The sequence below is a fragment of the Lissotriton vulgaris genome, chromosome 2_2 (genome assembly GCF_964263255.1).
Source record: "Lissotriton vulgaris chromosome 2_2, aLisVul1.2, whole genome shotgun sequence".
Classification (NCBI taxonomy): Eukaryota; Metazoa; Chordata; class Amphibia; order Caudata; family Salamandridae; genus Lissotriton; species Lissotriton vulgaris.
In genome coordinates, this window is record NC_141688.1 from 190,909,937 (window position 1) to 190,937,839 (window position 27,903).

The following is a 27,903-nucleotide window of genomic DNA, read 5'->3' on the forward strand; positions in this document are numbered from 1 at the left end:
AATTAGAAACACATGTCAGCTGCATACTCAGAAAGAAGTGAGTACATTTTGAGGGCTGCATTGAAGGGCACTGCTTTAGGATTGCAGCAACATACGAGTCATCAATCTAGAGACTTAAGGGGACATTTACAGCTCGGGGATTCAGGAGCCCAATGCATGAATCAGCATGGCTCCTGTCCTGCCAAATTTAAGGTTCCCCCATCTCATTAAGAAGTGCTGGAAGTGTTTACAGCAGCATCCTCTCCTCATCAACGAGAAAAGTGCTCCCTCCACATAGGTGGTGTCAATTTTAATAAAACATTATCTCTATTGCTATTGAAGGGACGATAGCCATTACAACAAGGTATTTACCACATTTTGCCTTTACCACTCATTTTCTAGCACCCATGATTTTACCATGTGTATGACATTACAAAGCATGCTTTTACCACACATTTAAGGTAAGTTGGTCTCCACCCACAAATACATTTTATTTATATATATATATATAATCAAGGTGTGGTAATGGCACACATTGTAAAAGCACATTCATTGTAAAACAATTCAGGGTACAAAATGTGTGATTAAGGCATGTGATGTATTTCCCTGCATTGTTTCATCATACAACCAATGAAGAGATCTCCAAATACATAATTCCTTCCTTGGACAGGAAGGACGCGGCGTGGGCAGCCCACTAACCTCTAAATGAGCGCAATATTATTGACTATCTATATTATTACCTAGTCTTTGCAATATCAAATTAATCTGTTACCTACAGACAGGGCTAGTTTTGTAGCTTGGACATTAGCATTGTTTAGCCCATGAAGGTTATAGATATCCTTGTTGGCCCAGTTCAAGTAATATACAAATGATACAAACATGTGTGCTTTACTAACAACATAGGCAGGCGCTCTTTAAAGGTTAATAGAAAACTCAAACATGCCTACAATTCTGTATTTCAATAGAATGCTTTTTTGATGTTTATCTTGGTGTCCTTTTCATTTCTTGCTACTGTACTGTCCCTTTTTGCATCGCATGAGGAAAATGTTACTCACCGGTAGTATATCTGATATATCAGGCAATGTAGTCAGCCAACTTGAGGCCACAAGGTAAAAGTGTGAGACAATAGGATACATACCACAGGGCCAGACAGAAAACCAAAGGCATCCCTAGAAAAAAAATTAAAAATCAACCCTTCTTTTTTCCTATCTTTCTTTTGAATTTGTTTATTTTTCGCTCTATTTTTGCCTGCTGCTATAAACCCTGTGGAGTTCAAGAAAGACAACATTGGTTTCTTCACGCTTGCACTCTTGGATCCCCTCTATTTACTGTTGTTGCGTGCTCCAGGGTGTACCCTCCTTCTGAGTACAGGTGAAACAAATTGATTGCGTGACCCTTAATTGAGTAACGTCCCCTGGTCACAGCGTTGTGCCCATAAATTGGGTTGTAAAGTTCCACAAAAAGTTTCAAAATATGAGTTCAAATTATTTCAAACATCTTTATTTTCATAATTTCCAAGATTAGTTCCTCAAAACAAGTAATCCAGCCTTATGGTTAATTGCTTTCTTGTCCAATGCATTTCGGCTAAGCAATAGCCTTCGTCAGGGACTGGATTCTACAAATTAAATAATCACATGTAAGGATATATCAGGGACTATATGTCTAACTCACATCTAATCTGACAATGATGTCTCAAAATATTATCCAATAGCGTAACTTTGAAATATCACCCCGTTATTCAGAGTGATGGCGGCGCGGTTATTAATTGGTTATTATTCAGATTCCTGCCACTTTTGCAGGCAACGATCCACTGATACGTCTCGTACGCATCGAACCTATTCACAAGTAAGTCGGGGCCCCGACGAATATCAGAATATTGTTTCGCCATTTTGGCTTGAAACAAACACCGTTAACTTTCTTCTCCCACGCTTTTTCAGGTTTTCACCCAACAAACCTACTACCCGGACGTAAGTTTTTTTTGACATTCGTTTGCACCTTCCCCACTGTAACCTTCTGGTTTTAATAACCGTGCCGCTCAATCACTATCCCAATGGTTTATAAGGTACACCCGTTCACCCGCCACAAGACGCATAAAGCATGTGCATTTATGGGTTCAATCAGAAGAGCATTGTTGTAATGTTTAAGCATACATGTATGTTTTCTTTTGAGTTAGTTCCAAATTCTAAAAGTGTTTACTATTACGTTTTCAGCGCTCCTTGAAAAAGGGCTTCTCCTGCCCGAAATGCATTGGAGCATTTGTTTTTTGTGAAGTATAACAGCGTTGAATCATTTCACCATATGCATCAATATGGATAATATGAACTTGCAAAATGCAACTAAATGAACTATGAGAAACTTGAACTAAAATTAAAAGCAACTCATTCTGAAATTCAAAGGAGTCTGTCATATTTATGACGAACCTAACGGTGTGCCCAAATACAAGGATGCGTTTACACACCCTGTAACGTACTCAACCAGCCACCAATCTACGGCGTATTTGGATGGTTACGCCACTTGTTGCAGCACCCTAAAAATCCTACAAAACATTCACCTTCAGATTCAATCAACCACACACTAACTTTTCAAGAACCAACTACGCTGTGCGCCTCGCCTCCTTTCTTATAGTCTTCACTTAACCCTGACACACCGGCAGGTTTTATACAAATGTGGGTCCATGTCCCTTGGAAAAGGTCTGACGTCCTCCAACTTAAAAGCCAATTGCGTGACCCACGTAAAAATCCAGCAGGTTATTATAAGGAATTGACTCAGACACTCCAATCTTGCATTATGACTTTAGCAGATATAGATATGTTAATTGCACAGATAGTACCGGCTGAAGTTTGGTCCAAAATACGCCATACTGATCAGACAGAATTTGGCCATACGTGGAAGGAATTTGAGGTAGCTGACAGAGCTCGAACTGGTGGTGAGAAACCCGATCCCATGATCTTAGCCCTTCCGGCCCAGATACTTACTGCCATGAAAAAGATGTTGACACCTCACCGTATCAATTGGGACAGATTAGCTGCTTGCAAGCAGAAGAAAGACGAAAGTGTCTCTGACTTTTTCACACGATTCGAAAGCACATTCACCGACTATAGTGGACAGGACATGACTTTAGAGGGGGGACAGCGACTGATTGTGGATAAATTTGTGTCCAATCTGTTACCAGAGCTTGGGACTAAGCTAAAAATGTCAGAAAATGCATGGCCCGTCTCCGCCCGCCTGGTATTTTGACAATGACCCAGTACTGTGAGATAGGAAGAATGAAGAGCGAGATAGAACGGATAAAAAGACGAAAGACTTAAAGACAAAGGTATTACTCCAACAAGCATAGCCGACCCAGACCCAAAACAGAGGTGCCCCTAAGTTTCAACGAATAGCTCAGAGACCTGCCCCTGTCAAGTCAAGTCAAATCAAAAAATGTATATAGCGCACTACATACCCATAGGGTCTCAAGGCGCTTGAGGAAGGGGAAAATTACTTGTCGAATATCCAAGTTTTAAGTTGCTTTCTAAATGCTAGGTGGTTCTGAGTAAGCCGAAGGTGAGTGGGGAGAGAGTTCCAGGTTTTGGCTGCTAGGTAGGAGAAGGATCTACCTCCCATGGTGGTTTTGTTGATGCGGGGAACAGTGGCCAGGGCTTGGTTGGAGGAACGTAGTTGACGGGAGGGGGTGTAGAAAGACATTCGTGTGTTGAGGCATTCGGGTCCGAGATCGTAAAGTGCTTTGTGTGCGTGGGTTAGTAGGCGGAAGGTAATTCTCTTATTCACAGGTAGCCAATGGAGATTTTTCAGGTGACCAGAGATGTGATCTTTACGCGGGATATCAAGTATGAGCCTGGCTGAGGCGTTCTGGATGCGTTGGAGTTTTTTCTGGAGTTTTGCGGTGGAACCGGCGTATAGGGTGTTTCCGTAGTCCAGGCGACTCGTAACAAGTGCGTGAGTGACCGTTTTTCTAGTTTCGGTAGGGATCCAGCGAAAAGTTTTTTTAAGCATACGAAGAATGTTGAAGCAGGAAGAAGAGACAGCGTTGACTTGTCTGGTCATTGAGAGTGAGGAGTCCAGGATTACGCCCAAGTTCCGTGCGTGGTCCGTCGGGATGGGTGCTTTTCCAAGGGCCTCTGGCCACCAAGAGTCATCCCAGGCGGAGGGGGAGGTTCCTAAGATAAGGACTTCTGTTTTGTCTGAGTTCAGTTTCAGACGGCTGTGCTTCATCCACTCTGCTACTTCTTTCATTCCTTCGTGTAAGTTGTTTTTGGCGGTGTTGGGGTTCTTGGTAAGTGAGAGGATCAGTTGGGTGTCGTCAGCGTAGGAGATGATGTTGAGATTGTGTTGGCGAACAATGGCTGCGAGGGGGCTCATGTATACGTTGAAGAGGGTGGGGCTGAGTGATGATCCTTGCGGCACGCCGCAGATGACTTCAGAGGGCTCTGATTTGAAAGGAGGGAGTCTGACTCTCTGAGTTCTACCGGTGAGGAAGGAGGTGATCCAATCCAGTGCTTTTTCTTGAATTCCGATGTTACTGAGGCGCTGTAATAGGGTGCTATGGCAGACTTTGTCGAATGCCGCGGAGAGGTCAAGGAGGATGAGGGCGACTGTTTCTCCGTTGTCCAGTAGGGTTCGGATGTCGTCTGTTGCTGCGATGAGTGCGGTCTCAGTGCTGTGTTTGGCTCGGAATCCGGACTGTGAGGGGTCGAGGGATTTGTTGCTTTCGAGAAAGGCGGCAAGCTGGTTGTTGACAGCTTTCTCGATGACTTTGGCCGGGAAAGGAAGGAGCGAGATGGGGCGGTAGTTTTTGAGTTCGGTGGGGTCAGCTGTGGGTTTTTTCAGGAGAGCGCTGAGTTCTGCGTGTTTCCAGCTTTCCGGGAAGGTGGCGGAGTTGAGGGAGCAGTTGATGACGCCTCGGAGGTGTGGTGCTATGATGGAGTCTGCTTTGTTGAAGATGTGGTGAGGGCATGGGTCAGTTGGGGATCCTGAGTGGATGGAGTTCATCAGGCGGATGGTGTCCTCAGTGGAGATTGGGTTCCAAATGTTAAGGATGTTCGAGGGGGGAGAAGGGCCTGCAGAAGAATGGGTGGGTAGGTCTTCGGGTCGGTTGTCGAAGCTGTTGTGGATGTCTGCAATTTTGTTGTGGAAGAAGGAGGCTAGGGAGTCGCACAGGGCTTGAGAGGGGGTGATGTCGTTGGAGTTGGCTGATGGGTTGGTGAATTCTTTGACGATGTTGAATAACTCCTTGCTATTGTGGGCGTTGTTATCTAGACGGTCTTTGAAGGCGGCTTTCTTGGCAGACCGGATTAGTTGGTGGTGTATGCGGGTGGCGTTTTTGAAGGCGTCTCTGGTGTTGGAGTTTGGGTCTTTTTTCCATGCTTTCTCGAGGGAGCGGCAGAGTTTCTTGGATTTCTTAAGTTCATCGTTGAACCAGGAGGCCTTCTTGCTGTTTAGTTTGTTTTGATGTTTTTTCAACGGTGCTAGGATGTCGGCGCTTTTGGATAGCCATTGGGTGAGGCAGTGCTTAATTTGTAAAATATGAAGTGCAGGTGCTCAAATGTTTGTTGGCGACCACACCTACATTTCTCCAGCTCCACCCAATTTCGCCACTGGCTCCGCCCACTTTATTAGCTCCCCACATCCTCAACTGGCACTGCTAAAAGTCAGATGTAATATGAGGTACAAACACCTGTAAGTAACAATTCAGGGAAAGGGTGGAAACACTAACAGGACTATTGCACCGACGAGAGGGTAAAATAAAAACTTGTGTGCACTAGAGGAAGTAGTGATGCCGAGGCATATACATGTATTAAGTAGACGGGCGGGGGTGGGGCTGCTGTAGTAAATAGTATACACAATATTACACTAAGACATCGGGTGAAGTACAACAAACAGGAAATAAGGACATGCTAAAAAACTGTGGACCAACAGCACCATTGAAACGTACCAGAACATTAAGCATACTGTCTCAAGAGTGCAGTAACCATTACTTCCCCATCCCAAGTTTCACAGCAGACCTGTCCCTCCCCCACCCAGACAAATGAGTAGCTTACTAATGCGTTAATGATCGGCAAATTGCTGCTCTCCATGTACAATGTGGCCGGTGTCTCCCTCCGACCCCCACCCCCAGCATACACCGTGTCCCGGGACTTTCATCTAAAAGCAATTGTACTTCACTGTGCTCTGCTAAAGAGGGCTGAGCGGGTTCTGACACAGCTGCGGCTTGCCCCCGTGCTGCATAATGGAATGCAGATAGCCAGGAATGAGGTGCATCGGCAGAGCTATCATTTGGACTTAAGACAGGAATATCCAGGGCAAGACACCAGAAAGACACGGTTAAGGCGACTAGGCAGAGCGCTGCACGTGCAATTTATGCACTATGAGAGTTATAGAGCACATGGTAGAAAGTTTGTTTTCATGAGTCTTTGTATTGGACTTTTGAGCATGTAGTTGTATGGTTTTGCATGGGGCACAATTCTAGGTATGCTGTGTATGTTTTTGATTCAGTTGGCGGCATGGAGTTCTTTGCACAGTAAAAAATGATTTTGCATGGAGCACATTAGGTTTTCACTAATCACGAGTTTGTCATTTTATTCATTTTTAACTTTGGCAAAGGTCTGTAAGTGATTACGTTTGGGATTGCACATTATCCACCGGGTGATTTAGGGCCTAATTGCGCATTAGCGGAAGACACAGGTTATCTGGGTACTGATATGCTTTTTTTTTATACATTACAGTTAACTCTGAATTTAGAAATGGAATAAACCGAGGGCCTCTGGGGCAGAGTGGAGGTACATTGGTGGGTCTAAGCTTGGACACTAAAATAACGCGGCAGAGCAGACGAGAAGTGGGGGGGCACAGGCAGCTCTGTGTGTAGTTTCCTGATTAGAAAAGGGTGCCTGGGGGCAAAGATTGAGGTGCATTAGAGCAAATTGGTCGCCAGTGGCAATTTAACGGTGACCGTGAAAGGAGCCTGTGAGCACTGTGTGTGCAGCCAGCACTGCGTTAGAGGGGGTGGGGAAGAGGATCGTTGTAAAGGTGCATTATTACCCACGCTGAGTGTAGTCTCCAGTGCGCTGGTAGGAAGGATCCCTGTGATCGGTGATTGGTAGAGCTGTGCATGGATAGAAACCTCAGCACTCACCATCAGTAGTTGCCCTCAATGGCCTCCATCATCCAGCGTGAAGCTGATTCTCATACCACTGCCACAGAGTAGGGAAGCAGCACCCTCGGGATGTTGAGCCTGGAGGCCCAACAGTGCCAGGAAGAGCAGCGGGAGCAGTAACATTGGAAACCAGCGATGTGGAGTGCTGCGTGGCGGGCCATACTGCTCTCAGTCACGGAGACACACAGAGAAAGCCCAGGAGCCCCTCAGCCACCCAGAGAAGCAGCCAACTGTTCAGCCTCAAACCCGCGATTTTCGGAGCCCTCAGCCCTGTGCAGCCGAGTCTTGAAAAGGCACAGGAAACAGGATATGGAAGGTGCTGCACCTTGCACTTGCCCCGCTTCTTACAGTGGTTGCTCCCGGGGCTTGCAAGGGCAGTCCGGTGGCACCGTGGCAGACAGGGTTCAGGATTAGAGGGGCAGGCCGGGGGCCACGGTATAATTTATTTTCAAATGGTCCCTCTAGAAAAAAAAATGCCCGCCTATTTCCGCTATCGGATTGACGTCAGGATCACTGTAGGGGCAGGAGGCAGAAGCAGAGAGGCGGGCGGAAGTTAGAGAATGGGGGGTGGTGCCTTTTCCAGAAGGCTGACCTGCTCCGGGGGCTGCACAGCTTTTCAAGCAGGAGGGAAAAGGGACGTGATTAGAGCCAGCAGCCAGGGAGAACAATGTATATTCATTATTAGCCTTAGGCAGGAGCATGGATATGCACTGCTCAGCTGTGTGCTCCCGGGCAGTCCCAGTGGCGGAATGTGCCTTATAATAAAGCATGCGCCTATGCCGCATCCAAATTGAATTTTTTTACGCCGTTTTCCCGTGTGAACATAAAGAGGTCAAAATGGAGTGTAGACCCGGCCCTAAGAAATAAGTGCCGGTGCTAAGCACCGGAAAGCTCCGGCACAAATTAAGCACTGGGGTGAGGTTAATGGCTGCTTGGTCGGGGTTAGAGGAGTGGACAGGAGGGGTTTGGAGGAGCGATGAAGAGATCTGGTCGATGGTGATTTTGTTCCAATTTCTATGTAGGGTGGATTGAGGGTGGTGGTGAACTGTGGGCTTATTGAAGAAAAAGTGAACGCAGCTGTGGTCCGTCCAGTGAAGAGCTGTGGTGTGGCTGAAAGAGACGTAGTTGCTAGAGGTGAAGATAGGGTTGAGTGTGTGACCTGCAATGTGGGTGGGGGACGTGACGAGTTGTTTAAGTCCAAGGTTTGCGAGGTTGTCCAGAAGGGTGGTGGTGCTGTTGTCATTGCTCTTTTCCAGGTGAAAGTTGAGGACTCCTCGCCCACCGCTGGGACCCAACCAGTGCGCTTATTGTCGCCAGGAGGGTCATTGGTGTGACAAGTGTCCCTTGTTGGCCCAGAACTACTCTGCCCCCACTAACCGCTTCACAGGACAACGTCCCCAGAGCGGACGAGGTCGAGGCGGACCTAGAACGCAATTACAACACAGGCGCCCCCTTATGCAAGAGAATAGATTTGATACCGCTAATTATGAGGACCACAATTATTTTACTGAGGATTATTAGCCTGAAGAAGGGATAGGGTTTTTGTCCCACTAGGATTGCCAAGGACAAAAGAAGGGACCGTGCCTATTCCTGTTGACCAAAAGGGACTGTATGTCCATGTTACAACATTGGGCTCTACGGAAAAATTCTTGGTCGACACTGGTGCAACCAAAAGTTCTATTGCTAGGTCTAAAGTCCCTGGGGCCCCCTTGTCTGGCACAAATAACATTTCTGTGGGGTTTTCTGGCACCCCAGTATTTAGCCCCATTTCACAACTACTGAAACTAACGATTGGACCCTACACAGTTGATTCCCCTTTGGTTTTGACTTCCACATGTCGTGAAAATATGTTGGGTTTAGATCTATTAAAAAGATTACATGCAACTATATACTGTTCTCCTGATGGGGTTTACATCACCATGGGTCCCCCTACCACACACCCAGTATATTTAGCCTCCTCAGATCCCATTCCCCAGGTGCTTCAGAATGTCCCTCTGCTCTTTGGGCCCAAGGTGATACTGATGTCGGCCTTTTGTCCATACCCCCCTTTCTGTTACCCTGAACGAAAATGCTCGCCCTCCCCGACTTCCTCAATACAAAATACCCAAAGAAGGGGAAAGGGCATTACTCCAGATCATTTCTGAACTTGTTGACAAGGGCGTGGTTGAAGAGACAAGAAGAAATGTGTGCAATAGTCCAATTTTGCCTGTCCTAAAACGCACCGATCCTTCCAAGCCCCCGTTTATCGTTTTGTCATTGATTTGTGTGAGAAAAACAAAATGGTAGTACCCCAGTTTCCTTTGGTCCCAGATATCACCACTCTACTGACTATGGTTCTGCGTCTGCATGTTTCTTCTCTGTCATTGACTTAAGAAACGCCTTCTTTAATATACCTGTTGATAACCAGAGTAGTGACCTTTTTGGATTCTCATTGGCAGGACGGAGTTTACAGTTCTGCAGAGCTCCACAAGGATATACAGAGAGCCCTTCAATTTATAGTCAGGCCCTCAAGGGCCTACTTGTTTCACCTTACTAGTGTACGTTTGTCCGGATATGAATTGACTCTCTTAGCCAGTCATATCACCATCTGCCGCTGCACTACGCTCAATCCAGCCACATTGCTACCCTTTGTTGATGATGAACACTGAAATTAAAAATGGCAAAGATCCAGGCTGACACAGGACTGTCTTAGCCGGACGCCCTGCCCCTTGCTCTCCTTTCAACTAGAGCTACGGCACATTCTCGTACCGGACTATCTCCGTACGAAATAGTGTTTGGTCGGCCAGCAAAAATTTGGAGAGTACCCCGCCCAAAGAAATTCTCTGACATTGAATACCCATTGTTGATTGATTATTTACATGAATTGACCACTAACCTACATCTCATTCATCGTCAGGTACAAGATACCCTGCCACCCAAACCCTAGGGCCCTGGTCACACCATCCAGCCAGGCGTCTGGGTCTGCATCCGCAATTTCCAGAGAACAAAGAACTTGGAGCCGAGGTGGAAGCCGCCCCAGCAAGTGTTGCTGGCTACCAGGTCTGCAGTGAAGGTGGCAGGAAGAAAAAAACTGGGTTCACGGAGTGGACTACAAGAAGGTGCCTCTACCACTACCATATGACCGGTGGGTCAAGGAAGGCCTAGGAGACGACGAATGTGAGAAAGTCCTGCGCTTTGTATTCTTCAGTGACGCCAACATTTCCTGGGCTTCATCTGAACGATAGGACGACAACATCCTGCAATCTGCCGTTCCTTCGCATCTGAGGTTGCGGGACACTCAACAGCCAGAGCCTTTGTTTCCTGATCAAACAACGCCCAGTTCCACCCGGTACAACCTCTGACCCAGAAGAAAATCCTGAAGAGACAAATGTCTCTTCCCTCTGCCTGACATGGTCCGACGAATCGCTGCAGGGTTGTGAACAAAATGAACACTGAAAGCTTGAAGAGTAAAGAAATAAAGAAACAACAGTACATAAAGATAATACGTGGTCGGTACTTGATCTGTCTAATCATACTAATGACTATTTTACTGGGACTGGCCTGCCTCGGATGGGTAATACACGCTGCCTTTGCAGCACCTGAGCCTCCTACCTCTACAGAATTACGTTATCAACATGTGTCACTACCCACCCATGAGAAGAACAGAAGGACAGGTTTCTTTAACAACACTTTCATTCAAATATTACACCAGCACCAGCTTGTGGTCAACACAACAAACTGTTGGGTAAGTGGGTTGCTGCCCCATACTGCAAGCACTGGGATGTCCCTGATTCCTGCTCCTTTTTCTCGAGCTGGTTCGGCCTACGGCTGGTACACTGTGTTCTTTGATGCATTCTATTCAGGTGACACATCCACACGATCCCTGGGGAAGATCAGTAGCTGACAAGCATTCCGCCACATCATGGCTGCGTAGTGGCCAAGCATGGATAAAGATTCAGCAGAAAAGAATGAAAATGAGAACAATCATGGGTCTTTTTATCCATCGAACATCTACAATGGTGGGGGAAAGAAAAGACTGCCACCTCTCAGGGACCTCCCTGTCTACCCACATCCCGGACAATACTGCATGAAGAGCAGTGGAACAGTATGGGTGGGAGAAAGTGAATGTGCCTACACACTTCAGCTCAATGGTTTGACTCGCCCAGCTCTGGTGTCTTCACTGAATACCTATTTTGTGTGTAGGAACAAGGCCTACACCTGGCTGCCCTAGTCTTGGGCAGGCACCTGTTACATTGCTTGGTTGCGCCCCCTACCTACACAGCTGATGCAAAACACCACATCCAGAAGAGAGGAGTGGTTGATACTGAAGACACAGCTGGCCAAGAATTTGGTGACTTTGCTAAAGGATTCCACCCCTTTTGGGGCCCTATGGTCAATAGTCGCAATCTCCGACATCTCACCAGGGTGGTAGAGGCCACCATCAACACAACTGCCGGTGCCCTTAGTAACATCACGGCTGAACTTAAAGCGGACCGCCTCATGACTTTACAGAACAGAATGGCGCTTGACATAATACTGGCGGATCGTGGAGGAGTCTGCACATTGATCAAAACAAGTTGCTGTATTTGCATACCTGATAATGCACTGACAGTTTATCAAGCAATCCAGAAGCCCCATAAGATTGCTTCCGATATCCATCAGGATGAGGGTTCATGTTCCCTAACAGGCTGGTTTTGGAGGATGTATGACGTTACCACGCATACTTTTACCTTGCATACCTTTACAACGTGGTATTTACAACGAATACCGTTACAACGCATAGCGCTTAGAGGTGCTGGATAGTGGTAAGTATAATTTTCTATTTCAACTCCAGTCCCCGTGGACACTAGGGAAGGTGTTGGATAGAAAATTAAACTTATTCTCTATCCTAGAGCGCCCCCCAGCGCAATGCGTTGTAATGGTATGCGTGGTAATGGTAGTGCGTTGTAAAAAATGCGTGCTAAAGGTTGTATACCGGTTTTGGAGCATTGTATCTCAGTGGGGATGGAAGATAATGATTTTCATTGCAATCCTTGCAGCCGCATTGTTCTCTTGCTGCCTCTGTGTTCAATGCATGCCCGCGCAGTGTGGGCTCTGTTCCACCTCTTTGGCACACAAACAAGTGAATTCACACCATCAAAATGCCATGATGTTGATCGAGAAAGAGGTCCAGGAGATGATGGACATTGACCTGGATGATGACTGATTGTTGCCTCTGCATGGCAAAAGGAGGGACTGTTGAACTGTATTTAAAATGACCCACGAGACTCCATTTTGTGTTGCCATGCTCTCGGCAACCTGAGGAAGAATTGCTTTTCACGTCCCTGCTGAAGCTTGCTCAACCCCCCTGCTCCTTGTAGTCGTCGAGCCGATTCTGAGAAGCTGACTGTGTGCCTCACCCCCCAGTTGTGTCAGAGACTTAGCCACATCCTGTCCATTGTTGGTAACTCAGCCTGTCATGACCAACTCCTGTGCCCTGTGACCACACCATCTGGTCAAGGAAGCATGAGGCTGTGCCCCGTGACCACACCATCTGATCAAGGAAGCGCGAGGCTGCATCCTGTGACCACACAATTGACCAAGGAAGCACAAGGCTGCGTACATTGTGCAATCAGAGACAGATGTCCCCTGGCCACGATTGCACCAGAAGACTGACGAAGAACTTGTCAGATGAGGAACTTATCAAAATGTGGTACTATGTATTGTGCAAATGGGCGTGGCTAGTACTATAAGTATGTGTGCGCTGCGGATTGAAACAGCAGTCTCCGTAGAATTGTCTTTGTACCATTCTGAGACCATGTCCTTAGTTCAAGCTTATAAATAACTTCCCTCCACGGCTGGTTGTCCTGGTCTCTTTGGCAATGTATGATTTAAGCAAGAAGAACCCGTAGATTCTAGGTGTCCCCAGCACCGCTGGCTTTGACTCTCCTAATGGGGGAGGGGGGTCTCCAAAAAGCCGGTTATACTCAGATCTATGTCTGGGGGTGAATGTTTGACTACCTTCAGTATTCAGTCCATCATCTTTGTGTTGCTAAAGTTGATCTAAGTCGGAAACAGCATTTACAACGTTGCTAATACATCACTGTTCTTTACAAAGCGTTCGTTACAACGACCGCGTTGTTAGTACGCTATACCTTTACATCACAAGTCATTAGATCGACTTGCTGAAGGGGGTGCTCTAAACTAAGGAATAGTATAATTTACTATTCCAACACCTTTCCTACTGTTGCACACGCTGGAGTTGGAATAGTAAATTATACTTATCCTAAATCCAGCGCGCTCCCTACAGCAAGTTGATCTAATGACTTGCGATGTAAAGGTATCACAGTATTACTACGCGGTCGTTGTAACGAACGCGTTTTAATGGAACGCGATGTAATAGCATACCTAGTTGTTAGACCTGGCATTTCTTGGCCTGGTTACTGTTGACTTTTTGCCTCTACCTCTACTAATTTTGACTGACTTAGACGCTTTGGGCACTTTGCCACTGCTGTTCAGGGTCAAACTGCAAGTGTTCCCTGTTTATAGAGTAATATTAATTGGCTGTTCATGATTGGTATGTACTTTAGAATGTTGGCCTTTTTCCTTTAGTGCCTGCAGCCTGTCTCTGGGTCACTTGCCTGGGTATTGCTGACAGTTGGGATGTGTGTATTCCTGCTAGACTACCACACTCAATAGAGAGCTCGGGTATGCCTGGATGTGCTATCACTGGCTGGATGAGAGAGTGGAGTTGGGTGGAGCCCTATTTACACTTGAAGAGGTTGAGTCCTGTCTCCACACAAAGGTCTGCATAATCCCTGTAGTTAGCCTAGAGCCAGTGTAGGAGAGGCAGGAAACCTGTACACTTCAATGGGAAACCTCTAGAAGCTTCTCCCACTTCAAAGGAGTCACCTGGTCTGAATATTGGATCTCAGATGCCAACTCTTCAGTATTTTTCTGAACCAGTGGAAACTCTGCCAAGAAGAAGGACTGTTGAACTGCTGAAAGGACTCCCACTCTGCTGGACTGCTGCCCTGCTGGACTACTGCATTGGTAGACTGCTGCTTTGCTGGAGGGCTGCCGTGCTGCCGGCTGCACTTCTACCTGTATCAGAGAGATTGCACCTGAATCCAGGACTACTAGAATAACTTTAAGGGCTAGTATGCTGGCCTACTGTTCAGAGCCAAAGGGGCATATTAGGCTCACAACCACATGAACCAGCACTCAGCTCCATCTGGAGCATGCCCCTGATTCGCAAGTAGTTCCTCTCAGGTCCTGAACCCTTAAAGTGGCTCATAGCAGCTGATTTGAAGTTTTTGTGCTCATCACAGCCATGAATGCGCCCATTGGCAACAAAACCTTGTCGCTCGCTCAGCCCGTCAATGCAAACTTTTGTCAACCTGGTATTTTGTGCCCGAGCATCGACTAACCGCGGAGAGCGCCACCACTAAGCTCCCGCAAGCTGGTTCGCGACGACAACAGGATCTTCAGGCTACAGCCATTATCTTCTGTGGCACCAGGCCTGCTCTGTGCACTACATCGTAGAACGTCAGTAATGATTCCCTGCTCCTCGCTGCTGTCTCCACCATGAGCGGTACTCTTTGTGCTAGGCTGAGAAGGTAACTTTTCAGCAGGACTTACCTGGTCCCTGTATCCAACTCGTGCTCCATCGTGGTCAGCCTGAACTTGTGACTTTCTCCCGGTTTGGTGCATTTTCACTACAATCCTAGAAATTGCTTACCTACAGTTCTACCGATTGGATTTTTTGTCATTTTGGTATCAATTTATTTAAATTCTGCTCTATTTTCCCAAAGATATTATATTTATTTATTTATTTATTTATTTATTTAAAAGGTTTTATATAGCGCTGGATAGACCCGGAGGTTTCAGAGCGCTTTACATGAGCATCAGAACATAGTTACAGGTTACATCGTTACAAAGGTTACACAGTTAGTAAAGCATGCCAACATAGTTACTTCTATGGTCGAGATAAACAATCAGCACAAATACATAAGGTGAAAAGCAGGCAGAGGGAAAGATACAGGGGGAGGAGCTGGGGAAGAAGACAGGTAAAGAAGGCGGGAAAGAGGAGGGGAGAGTGCAGGACACGCATGGGAAGAGGAGGGGAGGGGAGACGGGGAACACAAACCGGTAGACGAGTCAAAGCAACGTCCAAAGTCCAGTAAGCTGTGATCCCAGGGGAAGTGGTAACACTTCCCATCTCAGTTGCAGGAGGCTACATTTACGCAATGGACTCTCTCAGAGGGGTCTCTGAGACTCCAAGGCCTACATTCTGGATCCTTCCCCAAAAAGGGGAGAGCGAGTGCTTTGGCAAGGGGTGCCATACCATACCTCATCTGTGAGTGGCTCCCTTGGCGCAGTGGACTTTCTCAGCAGGTTCGCTGAGACTCCAGAGTATAAATATTGGAACTTACCCCAACAAGGGGAGCAGGAGTGCTTAGTCAAAGGGCACAAAGGACAGGGGGCTAGATGAGAGATTCAGGGGAGAGGGGATAGGAGCTTGGAGCTAGGGAGGTAGACAATGAGAGAAAGAGTACGAAATGGGAACAAATTTAATTAAGAGTTATTATATAGCTCTGGCTAGACCGGAGGGAATAAGAGCGCCTTAAAAGAGGAACAATAATGTTGAAATTTACATCAGTTAGACGTTACGTAAGTATCAAGAAAAGCATTTAAAGAACATAGGGGACAGATGAATGGAGCAAGGAAGAGTAAGGGGATAGGGTAAACGGGTAGGAGGAATATAGGACGTAGAAACGAGGGGAAAAACTGCCCCAAGGTCCGGTTGGGTAGGAGACGGCGGGAGGATTTCACAATCCATCTCCTCTTTAGCTATATAGTAGCTCCACCGGGCATCAGCCAAATCGCTAGATCTCCACAGTCTGTGGTAAGTTCCGCAGGTTCCAAGTCCTGATGTGAAGGCAGATTAGGAGATAGGTTCATGGTCTGGTCAATGTCCAATTGTCGTCCCGGGGAAGAAAAACAACATGTAGGGGGCCGTTATGGAATATATCTTGGGTCAGGCAGGGGGCAGTACTGTACACTGGTACACTGGTGGATATCCTAAGGTCAAGTATCTGGTAGTTAAAGTCAATATCCAGGACAGCGGCCGCCAGAGAATAACAAGTCCAGCGTGCACAAGCCATCACACGCACAAACATGAAAAAGCACACACAAATGTGAGCAAGGACTCTCATATGCGCACTGATGCACACCCACAAGCACATAGACAGAAAACATCCAAGAACACTAGCACACATAAAATCCCATGCTGAAATACAAAAACACCTAAATACATGCACATGCAGACATCGTCACATGCACAGACGAGCATATGCAAATGCGCTCACACTCTCATACACGCAGACAGGCACACACACAAGCACACATATGGAAACTATCAAAAACACAGGCACGCAAACAATCACATGCTCCCAGAACAAAAATACCCAAGGACGTACACGAAAAATACATGCACATACACCATCACAAGCACAGACATGCACAAGCACACACAAATGTGTGCACACACTCACATACGTGAACAGAGGGCGCATACAAGTACGCATACAGAAACATCCAAACGCACAAGCACACATACAATCCCAATGTACTAATACAAAGACACTCAAATACAAGCATACACTATCATATGCACAGACATAAGCACACAAACAGAAACAACTGGAGAAATCAAAATAGGTTCCAATCCAGAGAGGAGGCTTTAGCAAGCAATTAGGTGGTGTCAGTACCGCCCAGCGGGCATCACCAGGATGGACAGGGGTACCGGTTCAGAGTCTGTAAATTATAATGGACTGTAGTCTCCAAGCCCACCTTTCGCCTCCAATGCACTGAAGCAGGGTGTAGAAAGAGTGAGAGCGCCCCACGGAACCACCGGAGGTTGATATCAGCTTTATTGTCCGGTCTCATTTGTCTGCCCACATCGGAATGCAACTCTCTTTACAATTTCAATGGAAGACAGTGGATATTGCGGTACATAGGAGTGGCGGCCATGTTGAGTTCAGGCACGTGGAATATATATGTATATATTCAGACTAAACCCTTCCTCTAGTGCCACAGAAGCCTTCATCAGCACAAGCGAGTCTCTTGGCCACAAAGCTCCCCTTAGTGGCGCTACTTCCTCCCACAGCCATCACCGTATAGAGCTATAAATCAAGTGGCTCTCCTGAAGGACGTGCACGTAGGCGCCACGGCAGAGTCACGTAGTCGTGGGAAGACTTACCGCGATTGGAGAATAATCGTCTTGGCATAAGATATAGATATTATGGCACCATGCGGGGTCCGCTGGTTACTGGCATGTAGATGGTACAGATTTGTGCAAACATGGGTTGGAGCGCACCGTGCTCAGGGAATGGATCGCCGCACTCGCCTGATGATTGATGCACCACAGCTTGCGTGGTGTACTGGAATAACATAACAGGTGTATTTGTAAAGCACAAGTTCACCCCAGTAACGGGGCATCTTGGTGCTGAAATAACGGATGTATATTGTTACCCAACTTAATGGTACTCATTTTACCTACCTCAAATGGATAAAAGGCTGAGTGGACCCGCCGGGATTTGAACCTGTGACCATGAGGTCGAACACAGGCCCCTGCAGTGGATGCATTAGTCCACTGAGCCACCAGACTCGGCTCTCTCCTGTGCAATTAACGCCAAGTTTACAATATTTTTGAGGCTCCAATGGATGGTGGGAGCTGCATCAAGGGCAATAAGCTGCAGGATCGCAGCGTCCGTCGCGCTCCGCCATTTAGGTGGTTTCCGAGTGTCGGTTCGTTCAATAGTGTGGCAGAGCAATGTAGAACATGCAGCTTACCCATGTATCAACAGCATTCAGCAGCGATGTCTTGTTGCCCATTTTCAGTCCGTCAGATGCTGCAGCTTGGGCAGTTTGGAGGCTCACAGGATGTTATTCGTCCGCTCGATATAGGACGCACCGTGATGCCATCTTAGAGCGAGTAAAGGCATGGCTTTCCAACTTCGGGATCAGTTTTCTCCACAAGCGTGTAGAATTTTCTGAAGTGAGTCCCAACACCACATTACAGAGATATTCTGATGTCTGAAGCTGCGCTAATTCTCCATTTAGCGTCGCTCAGTGCAGCAGTTAGTTGCCGGAGAATGTCCCCGACCAGCGGAGCCCCATTTGAACACGACCTTGTGTGGTATTTTTCACTTCATTATAGTTTGTAGTGCTGCATAAATACTTGACACATTGCCTCTTAGTTACGCCTGATTGCTCTGTGTCAAGGTGGAAGAGGGTTAAGGTTAGGTTAATTTGTTGTTTGCTTGTGCCTCACCCTGAGAAAGATTGTGGTTGCTGCTTGAGTAGGGTTTCACCTCCCCTCCCCCCAAACCAGTAACCCAATTCTTACAGAGTCATAGTGATGTTGTGGGATCTGGCAACAAAGTAGCTACTGTCAGAGCTCCCTGAGAAGAATTTATTAATCAAATATGATTGTTTTGACTTGCATACATGAGGACATGAGTTACCTCTGGTTACAGGATAAGATTCACATGGGAAGGGCACATGTCTTTAGGGGATCTATGACAGAATTTCGACAGACAGAATTTCGACCTACACAAATATCGGCGTAATTATATTGATTGCAAGAATATCGACGCCCTATGTACAACATGGTAAGTACCAAAATATCGAAAAAATAATATTGATGTTAAAAATATCGTTGTCAAATATATCGTTTTTTTTGGGTTTAAAATAACATGAAAAATACTGTAAATAATACTTATAAATTACTTAAACATATTTAAATATATTTAATAATGCTAAAAAAAATAATAATACATATTTAATAAAAAAATATTAACAAATCATATATAATATATACTTACTTAACAATAATTACTATTCCCACTCCAGAGGGTGCAACAGTAGAGAAAGTGTTGGATAGCGTAGGGGTAAAAATTACTATTCCCACTCCAGAGGGTGCAACAGTAGGGAAAGTGTTGGATAGCGTAGGGGTTAAAATTACTATTCCCACTCCAGTGGGTGCAACAGTAGGGAAAACTGACCCTGAACCCAAAAAATATCCCTTTACCCAAGAACTGAAAACTGACCCTGAACCCTAAAAATACCCCTTTACCCAAAAACCCAAAACTGACCCTGAACCCTAAAAATACCCCTTTACCCAAAAACTGAAAACTGACCCTGAACCCTAAAAATACCCCTTTACCCAAAAACTGAAAACTGACCCTGAACCCTAAAAATACCCCTTTACCCAAAAACTGAAAACTGACCCTGAACCCTAAAAATACCCCTTTACCCAAAAAACCAAAACTGACCCTGAACCCTAAAAATACCCCTTTACCCAAAAACTGAAAACTGACCCTGAACCCTAAAAATACCCCTTTACCCAAAATTAATTAATATTACAAATAAATTACTTCCCACCCTATTCCCCTATAAACCCACAACCCGCTCCAGTAGTAAAACATATAATTTAGTTAAAAATATACATAAATTATCAATTAATTATCCAATTAATCAATTAAAATAATTCATTGCTAATTAATATTTAATTGCAAAATAAATTAATCATTAAAAAATAATTATTTAATTACAAATAAATTACTTCCCACCCTATTCCCCTATAAACCTACAACCCGCTCCAGTAGTAAAACATATAATTTACTTAAAAATATACATAAATTATCAATTAATTAATCAATTAATCAATTAAAATAATTCATTGCCAATTAATATTTAATTGCAAAATAAATGAATCATTAAAAAATAATTATTTAATTACAAATAAATTACTTCCCACCATATTCCCCTAAAAACCCACAACCCGCTCTGGTAGTAAAACATATAATTTACTTTTATATATTTTTTATTTATAAAAACATATTAAACACATATTATAACAATTAATTTAAATACTTAACTAAAATTTCTAACACATATTAGTAAATCGAAATTACTTACATCGATATATATGCTATCGATATAAGTAATGTCGATATTACTTACATCGATATATATGCTATCGATATAAGTAATGTCGATATTACTTACCTTAGGGTCGATATTCTGGCCATCGATATTCTGGACATCGATATTCTGTCCCTTCGATATTAGCAACTCGATATAAGTGTAAGTCGAAATTAAATATTCGATATTTTGACTGTGTACCGTCTTTAGGTGCTGGCCAGATATATCACATCTTGCATCAGACAAATAAGTAGGTTGCAAATCACTTTCAAAGAAAAGTGAACGTTCCCTGGATACATTAGGCTTGCTACGAGGAAATATTTTGAAAATGCGTTTGGAGTAGGGAGATTGACTGCCACGCATATTAGAGAAAAGGGGAAATGTTTCTGCAATTATATATCTATCCTCTGTTGGAGTAAGCATCATTCGTCAAAGACTGCAGAATCATGTATGTTATACCTAAGGGTAGAAAAAGAGTAATGATAATGGAAACCCTAAAAGTCAAAGCAGTTGGGTTCTGCAGTAAATAGTGAAACGTCAAAGCAAGCCTCACATCCAGGCTGTGTACTGGTTTGGTTTTCTGACCTGTAGACATGTGCATGGGGTACTAGAGTGAATACAGGCAGAGAGGTCTCCTTAGAATATGAAATATGAAATAACCTCTGTAGGAATGGTAAATAGAATACAGAATTGTCATTTTAGCTCATGTGAAAAGGAGCCTATGGGGTCAAAGAATACAAATATTGGTGCTCATCTATTTAGGAATACCATATAATGACTGATAGCAAAGTCTTATTTAAAGTAAGTATCATCTATAGGCAGACTTTGAAGCCCACCCTACACAATGTTGGGAATCATGTTGAGGAGGTGCTGCCAAATCCATAACAATGGTGAAAAATACCCCGATACATGAGAAGAGAAATGGGATACAATCTAATTCTCATGGGTCAACAGAAGGAAAGGAACTGAAGGAAAGGCATTTCAGTAGTGTAGTCTCTGGATGTCCACTTTCTTGTACACACTTCTCCGAGGTGACCAAAGAAACAAGAGTCTGGTGCTCAGTTTAAGACTTTGGCTTGCAAGTCAAACCTCAATGCTATGTCAGCAATTCATTTGCCATTTTAAAAAATTTGAGTGATCTTTCTCAGTCTCTATCATCCACTAACCCATACAAAAGGTATAAAATCTCACCAGATAACACGCTCACTGTTTCCATTTAAATTGTGAATTGTACTACGGCTACGAAAAGCATTGTGGCATATCCTTAGCGAGTCGCTTACAGCACTGGCTTGGTCTGAGACAAATCAATATGAAACCATTCTCCCAATGACCATCTGTCTTTAAATGAAACTCTTTATGCCACATGGTAAATGTTGAGAGTCAAAGAGACATGAAGCCGTGCAGAGAACCAAGTATCTCTGTCACCTGGCACATGGGGAGAATCACCTAGCACCTGCAAAGTCTCTGTATCTGTACTTGTTGGGACAGGAAAGTACCTCGCATGCTGATAGACGTGCTCCCCTGACCCAAGTCTCCCAACTGTAATAATGTCTAGACTCCTGATGCTGTCTTTTCTTGTCTTGGGTGAACACGTACTATGACATGGGCCCGCCTCACGGACTGCTGTCTTTTTGGAACAGGAGGGGCTCTCAAAGTGCTACCCTCATAACAGTGAGAGTCTACTACCTTTAGAAGGAGTTAAGCAGCACGAGTGCAGTGGAGGGGGTATACCGTGTGGAGAGCAGAACAGTAGGAGTAAACATGCCTTTTTACCTGTGTCACTGGAGTGAGCCCTACAGGTGTATGTTTGCCTAAGAATGGTACAATATATGGAAGATTCTGGATTCCATTTTGGGAGATCTAGGGAAAATTAGAGAAAGAAGTGGTAGCAGAGGAATACCCTCATCCCCCAGATTCATTTGTGGATAGCTGCATTCCTGTGAGTCGGGTGAGATACACTGAAGAAAGGTGGAGCCAGGCTCTCCAATATTCTTTAAAAGGTTCTCTTGATTCGCTGAAAGGTCACTGGGAAGGTGCCTGGATACAACTCAGGAAGGAGATGGGCGCAGTAAGAGAAACACTAAACAGTAGCTCCAAGGCCATGGGTTAACCTTTTGATACACATATCACCGTGGCTGAAAACCAGGTGTGAACCACTAGTCACTCCCATAGCCTGTGTTGTGGTGTATCAGATTTGAAGTTGCTCCATATATGACAGGCTGCTTTCTGAAGGATGGGCAGGGCTGAAGAGAGAGTACTTAAAAAGAAGCAGACCCAAAAAATAAACTCCAAACACAATGGGACATATCTACAAGCCCCTATTGCCACATGAACATCACTTTTAGTGACGGTACTGTGGCGATAAGGGGTTCACCTTATTTACAAGGCGGCGTAAAGCCACTTAACGTGGCTTAGCGCTGCCATATAAATAAGGCCCCTTTCACACTATACTTAGCATGAAAGGAGTGTGCAGAGTGTGTTACGGTGGGCGTTCCACAGCACAACCTGTTGATTTTGACGCTGCCCATACTTACAATGGAAGAGTAAATATGGGGCAACACCAAAATTAAAACCAAGGAAAACCTGGTTTTAAACAGGCGCAACGAGGAGGAATGTTTAATTTCTCCTCGTTTTTGCAGTTTCCATGTGTGCTACATTGTGCAGCACTCATAGAAACAGCAAAAGGCCTTTGATTATGTTATGGTGTCCCTTCCTGCACATAAACAATCAATAAAAAAATTACGTTTTGCAACTGTTATGTGTGCCGAAATTAGGCAGCTCACACAGAAGTTTCTAGATGCCATTTAAAGATTGTTTATGTGCAGTAAGGGTACATAAACAATCTGCCCCTCAATGCAGACACCCTTGCACTATGGTGCAAGCATCCCTGCATTGGCGCTGCTACATTTAGTGGCAGCGTAAGGGGAAATGCAGGGTTGCACCATATTGTTTTTAATATGGCGCAGCCCTACGTTTCAGAAGTGGCGCAGCGTGGCGTTAAGCCAACGAGGCTAACACCAGGCTACTCCACTTCTTTACTAGATATGCCCCTCAGACTCTACATCACATTTGGTCTTTGGAAATGGACTATAAGAAGGGGCTCTCGAGGCCCACAATATTGTCAACTGACAAGCAGCCAGTTGGGCTCTGGAAGACCTCTGCCTGTGACCAGGACTGGGGGCCAATGCCTGCCAGTCTTCCTGCCGGGTGAGGGGACATCATCCAGGGACTTCAAGACTACATGCTACTGGAGCCTGGAGCCCCAATGCCTGCCTGCTTGCCAAGACCAGTGTGCTCTATAAGGCAGAGAAGAGTGAGGGTGGAAGTACGGTCCAGTGGGGGATCCTATTAATTGGATCCCTGTAGTGAGTTGTGAAGAGACGGCTGCTGCATCAATCCGGTCGTTGTCTGTGTGCATGTAAAATTCAGCAACCTCACATGCTAGAGGAAGGCTACGGTAAAGCTGAGCGGTGTCTATTGCTGCACCAGCCTACCTGGCCATAAAACTGGCCCACAACTGCGATAAAGAGGTCTACACACTGATCTGTTAGGGAAGCTCATCGTTAGGCACTGCTTGATTGCGCTATAGGTGAGTCCGAACCTGACTTCATGTGATGAACTGAAGAACAACCATCTGCTACCCTTCCTGGGCCGTATGTAAAGGAACTTACTGGTGGATGCCGTTGCAGTTTCAGCGCCTGTGAAGGGGTGTGCTCGAAGACTCCAGTCGCTCCTATCCTGGGGGTGCATATAATTCTGATTGCCTTGGGGAACTTGCCTGCCATATAGTTCTACGGCACTGGAATGCATTTGACTCCTATAAAGACTTGGGGCCATATGTATCATCATCACCATTTGCGATTTCTAAATAGCGATTTTTAAGGAATCGCTATTTAGAAATCGCAAAATGGTATGTATGTAGAAAATCGCAATTTTTTAGCGATTTCCAATTATTCCTTATTTGCGAATTCGCAATTTGTGAATTCGCAAATAAGGAATAATTTCCCATTCATTTCTATGGGCAAGGAGGCCCATAGAAATGACTGTGAAATAATTCTCTATTTGCGAATTCGCAATTTGCTAATCCCAATTTGAGAATTATTTCAAGGGTGCAGGGGTGTCTCAAGGACACCCTGCTGCACCCCTGAAAATTACATGTGTGTGCAGATGACGCACATACATGCCCAATTGGCATGTATGTGCATCATATGCCACCCTCACAAATACACAATTCTGCATATTTACAAGAAATCGCAAATTACCACCAACTACAAGTTGGTAGTAATTTGCGATTTCTAAACCTGAATTCGCAATGTTGAAAAGCTTCATACATAGCATTTAAGGAATCGCAAAAATGCGATTCCTTAAATGCTTAAGCAAAATAAGGAATCGCAATTTTTTGCGATTCCTTCTTTTGCTAATTTTTCATACTTTTCAAAATCAGAAAAAAGGCCGTTTGCGATTCACTAAGGCCGAAATTCTGCGAATTTTGGCCTTAACGAATCGCAATAGGCTTGATACATATGGCCCTTGGAGTGGCACTCCAGAGACTCAGACTACTAGTGGGGTTAACCAGAATGTCTCCTATTGTAAATGAAGAATAACAACTACTGTAAGCGATATGGGAGAGACCCACATATAAAACACTAGACACCCAACTCAGGGAACTGTGTATTGCTTGTGAATGTCGTATTTTACTCTGTTTTCTAAAATAAAAGCAAGTTTTTGACTGGGTAATCACTTATTGCTGTTGAACATATTTTGATTTGTGAGCCTGTGTTCACACCTCTGTGTCTCCCCCGAGAAGCGTTGGATTGCTCGACCCTCTCTACCACTGAGAGTCAAATGCTGAAGGGGTACTAGGCCCAGTTGTTTGGGATTCATTGTAGGTCAGGCCTTGGGACATCAGGAGAAATGGCTTCTCCCCCTTGGTGGGCCCAGTAACTTCTACTTGCCCCTTGACTCTCTGAATGGGGTACTGACAACACTACATCCTGAGCAGAATCCAAACTAAGGTGCACATCTGCTTCACTGAAGTGCAAAATATTCTTGACATAGCAGTTACCAAAAACAGTAAAAAGGTAATTAAGTGGTTGTGGCTCAACATCTCAACATACATTTCTTGTTTATATTTATAATAAAATGATGAATCCGCTTGTAGTATATCTGAGCAGAAAAATACATGAAACCAAATCAGACTTGAGGGTTTTATGTTACTATAAGACAATAACCATTCTTTATAATTTAATGTTTGAATGTACCTCTCTGCAGGTCTCAATAATATTTATGTTTAATATGAAAGCTAAATACGTATTGAACATTTTGGAAACCTGCAACAGGGTTGGACATTCGCCAATCTAGAGATGTTGCTGCACCTACAGAAAGTGGATGAGAGCTCATGGCAAGCCCAGACTTTGATAAAAGTCTTGAAATGGCAAAACAGTTCAATTCCAAATTTTTTAGCATTCTCAACAGCAATGTATTCTTCAAACAATGCAGGTGAGGAGAGTTCTGTTAAATTGTTAAATCATATAATCCCAAGATTGACATTTCAATTTGAATCAAAGACAACTGAGTCCTTCTCCTCCTGACCAAACAGAAGCAGTACCAATAGAAACAGTCAAAGCAATCATGCAAGATTCGCTTGTCGAATGTGTTTCAGTTAACATAGTCCAATTTACACATGCAGTCATATCATTCAATGGAGATTATCACTCACGTCCATGCACTAAGAATTCCAAATGAGAAAACAGTGCCCTTACTTTTCCTGAAGTCTTGATGCCTTTAGCAAGCGATGCATAGACAATCACCCAAGCGAAGAGAAGAGAAAAGACTAAAGGCCACCTTATCTCACCCGGAAATTCAATCCCTGCGGAAATCTTCAACATAAAGTACCTGAGAGTCAAAAAGTCAGTGAGAGTGACTGCAGGCTGCATCCATTAAAAAACAGTTCATACCATTCTGGCGTGTTCTTTCCACGGGGCATGCATCGCGATGGGCGCTGTCACTGGCTGCCCCAAACAAAGCAAAATAAATATGGCAGATTCTCAGACATACGATATGTTGTTGCAGTTAACTAACATTCTTTTTTAAAGCGTCCATTTAGTGAATGATCTCTGTAGATCCTAATCTCACATCACCAGCAGCTCCAAACAATGGCGATTACAAAAATGGAATTGCGTGACTAGGTCCTTGAGTAAGTTAATTTGTAATGCATTTTGCTTCACTTAATGGACCCTTTAAACATTTCAATTTCAAATGGAGCTAGTATGTAAAATGTAATTGTTGCATTTCCATATTGCCTAATGACTTCTTGCCAGTTCTGAAAAAGATGCTTCAATTCGAAATATTGCCATTCCAAGCTAAAATTTGGCATACATTAAATATAAGCATATACATTTTGAAAGGCCATGCATTTGTGTGCACAATTTATTTAGAAGTATTAAGATAGCATTGAAATTTCAAGTAAAGACGTGAAAGAAATATGCACATTTTGTATGAAGTCTTTTTCAAAGTTTTAAGTCAATTGACCCAACTATAGTAGCAAAAATATTACAATAATACTAATATTCAATTCAACAACAGATGGACTAATATTGCCTCTATATTGTTTCATGTACTTTGATACAAGGTCGCTATCCACTGTGATATGAGACTTACAATAGGAAGGAAAGCTGAAAGAGACACAGGCCAACTTGATTCTCCTTAGCTGCATTAGATCCAGTGAGTCCCAGATTTGATCAATGCCCAGCTTTGTCTAAATTATAATTATATTGTCAAAGAAGTACAGTCGCTAGAATGGCACATATGATTTGCCATTGTGTTTTCATTCTATGTGACATTTTGGTAATGTATGTACAAAAGAATATTCTGATTTCCTTGAGTCATGATCCATCACTTTTCGTGCTGGAACACTATCAATCCAGGCTATGGGATTAGTGATTCTGGTGTTTTATTCTTCTTTACACACAACATTTTTCCTATACTTTTGGAGGAGGTTTGAGATCAAGCTGATGCAATTCACAGAACATTAGTTTAGGAACACTTTCCTGGCCCTGGATAAGAGTCAAGACCAGTGAGAATGCACTTTCAGCACCAAAGGGCTAGAGTCATAATTCAGTACTGTTTTCCTTATTTTCACTAATAGCAACATCTTGCACTATGCCTGCCTTAAAGGAAAGGCCTGATGATTGTATGTAAATTAAATGCAGTCAGATAATGTAATTCATGAATAGCATATTCAGGCTCAACTACTAGAAGCCAGTCAACTAAAAATTAACAGTGAAGAGAGGACCACAGACAGTTAGCAAACAAAGTGCTTTGCAGATCCATGCAGGTCAACCTTCAATTGTAGTGGGCTGAGATCACAGTATGCTAAATGTAAACAGCCTCTTATTGACTCAAATGCCTAAATTTCTATCTGTAAGTTAACCTTGCTTGGCAAAATGGTGCATGTACAACCAGAAATAGCCGAATAAGTAATGTCTACAGATTTACCACAGTGCTATAAGTAAGGTAGGATCAGGAAAACAAGATATTCATTGGTGAGCAACAGAATTTGTCATTACCAATGTGGGGACCACCCTCAAAGTTATAAATGGTAGTGTTAGTGGTTAACAACCACAAACATTTGCAATGATTGTTCTACATGCATTGCACATCTACACTTAGCACCACTTCAAAGAGGTGTAAGTGATGCAATAAGTGTCAGTAAGTGCCCCTAACACCCACATTTTTTGAGAAACAGAATGGTTTTCCATTGAAAACTACTTGCCATCCGAAGTACAATTAAAAAAAAATATATGCAATTTTACTTTTAC

At 44.3% G+C, this 27,903-nt stretch overlaps 1 protein-coding gene across 1 annotated transcript in view; it reads right to left on the bottom strand.

Moving 5' to 3' along the window:
- Window positions 1–27,903, bottom strand: part of SLC6A5 (solute carrier family 6 member 5) — a 281,258-nt gene that overhangs the window by 128,094 nt on the left and 125,261 nt on the right. The window contains exon 7 of the mRNA XM_086959506.1: window positions 25,846–25,978. Coding sequence (XP_086815632.1) covers window positions 25,846–25,978 — 133 coding nt within the window. The remainder of the gene's footprint in view (window positions 1–25,845; window positions 25,979–27,903) is intronic.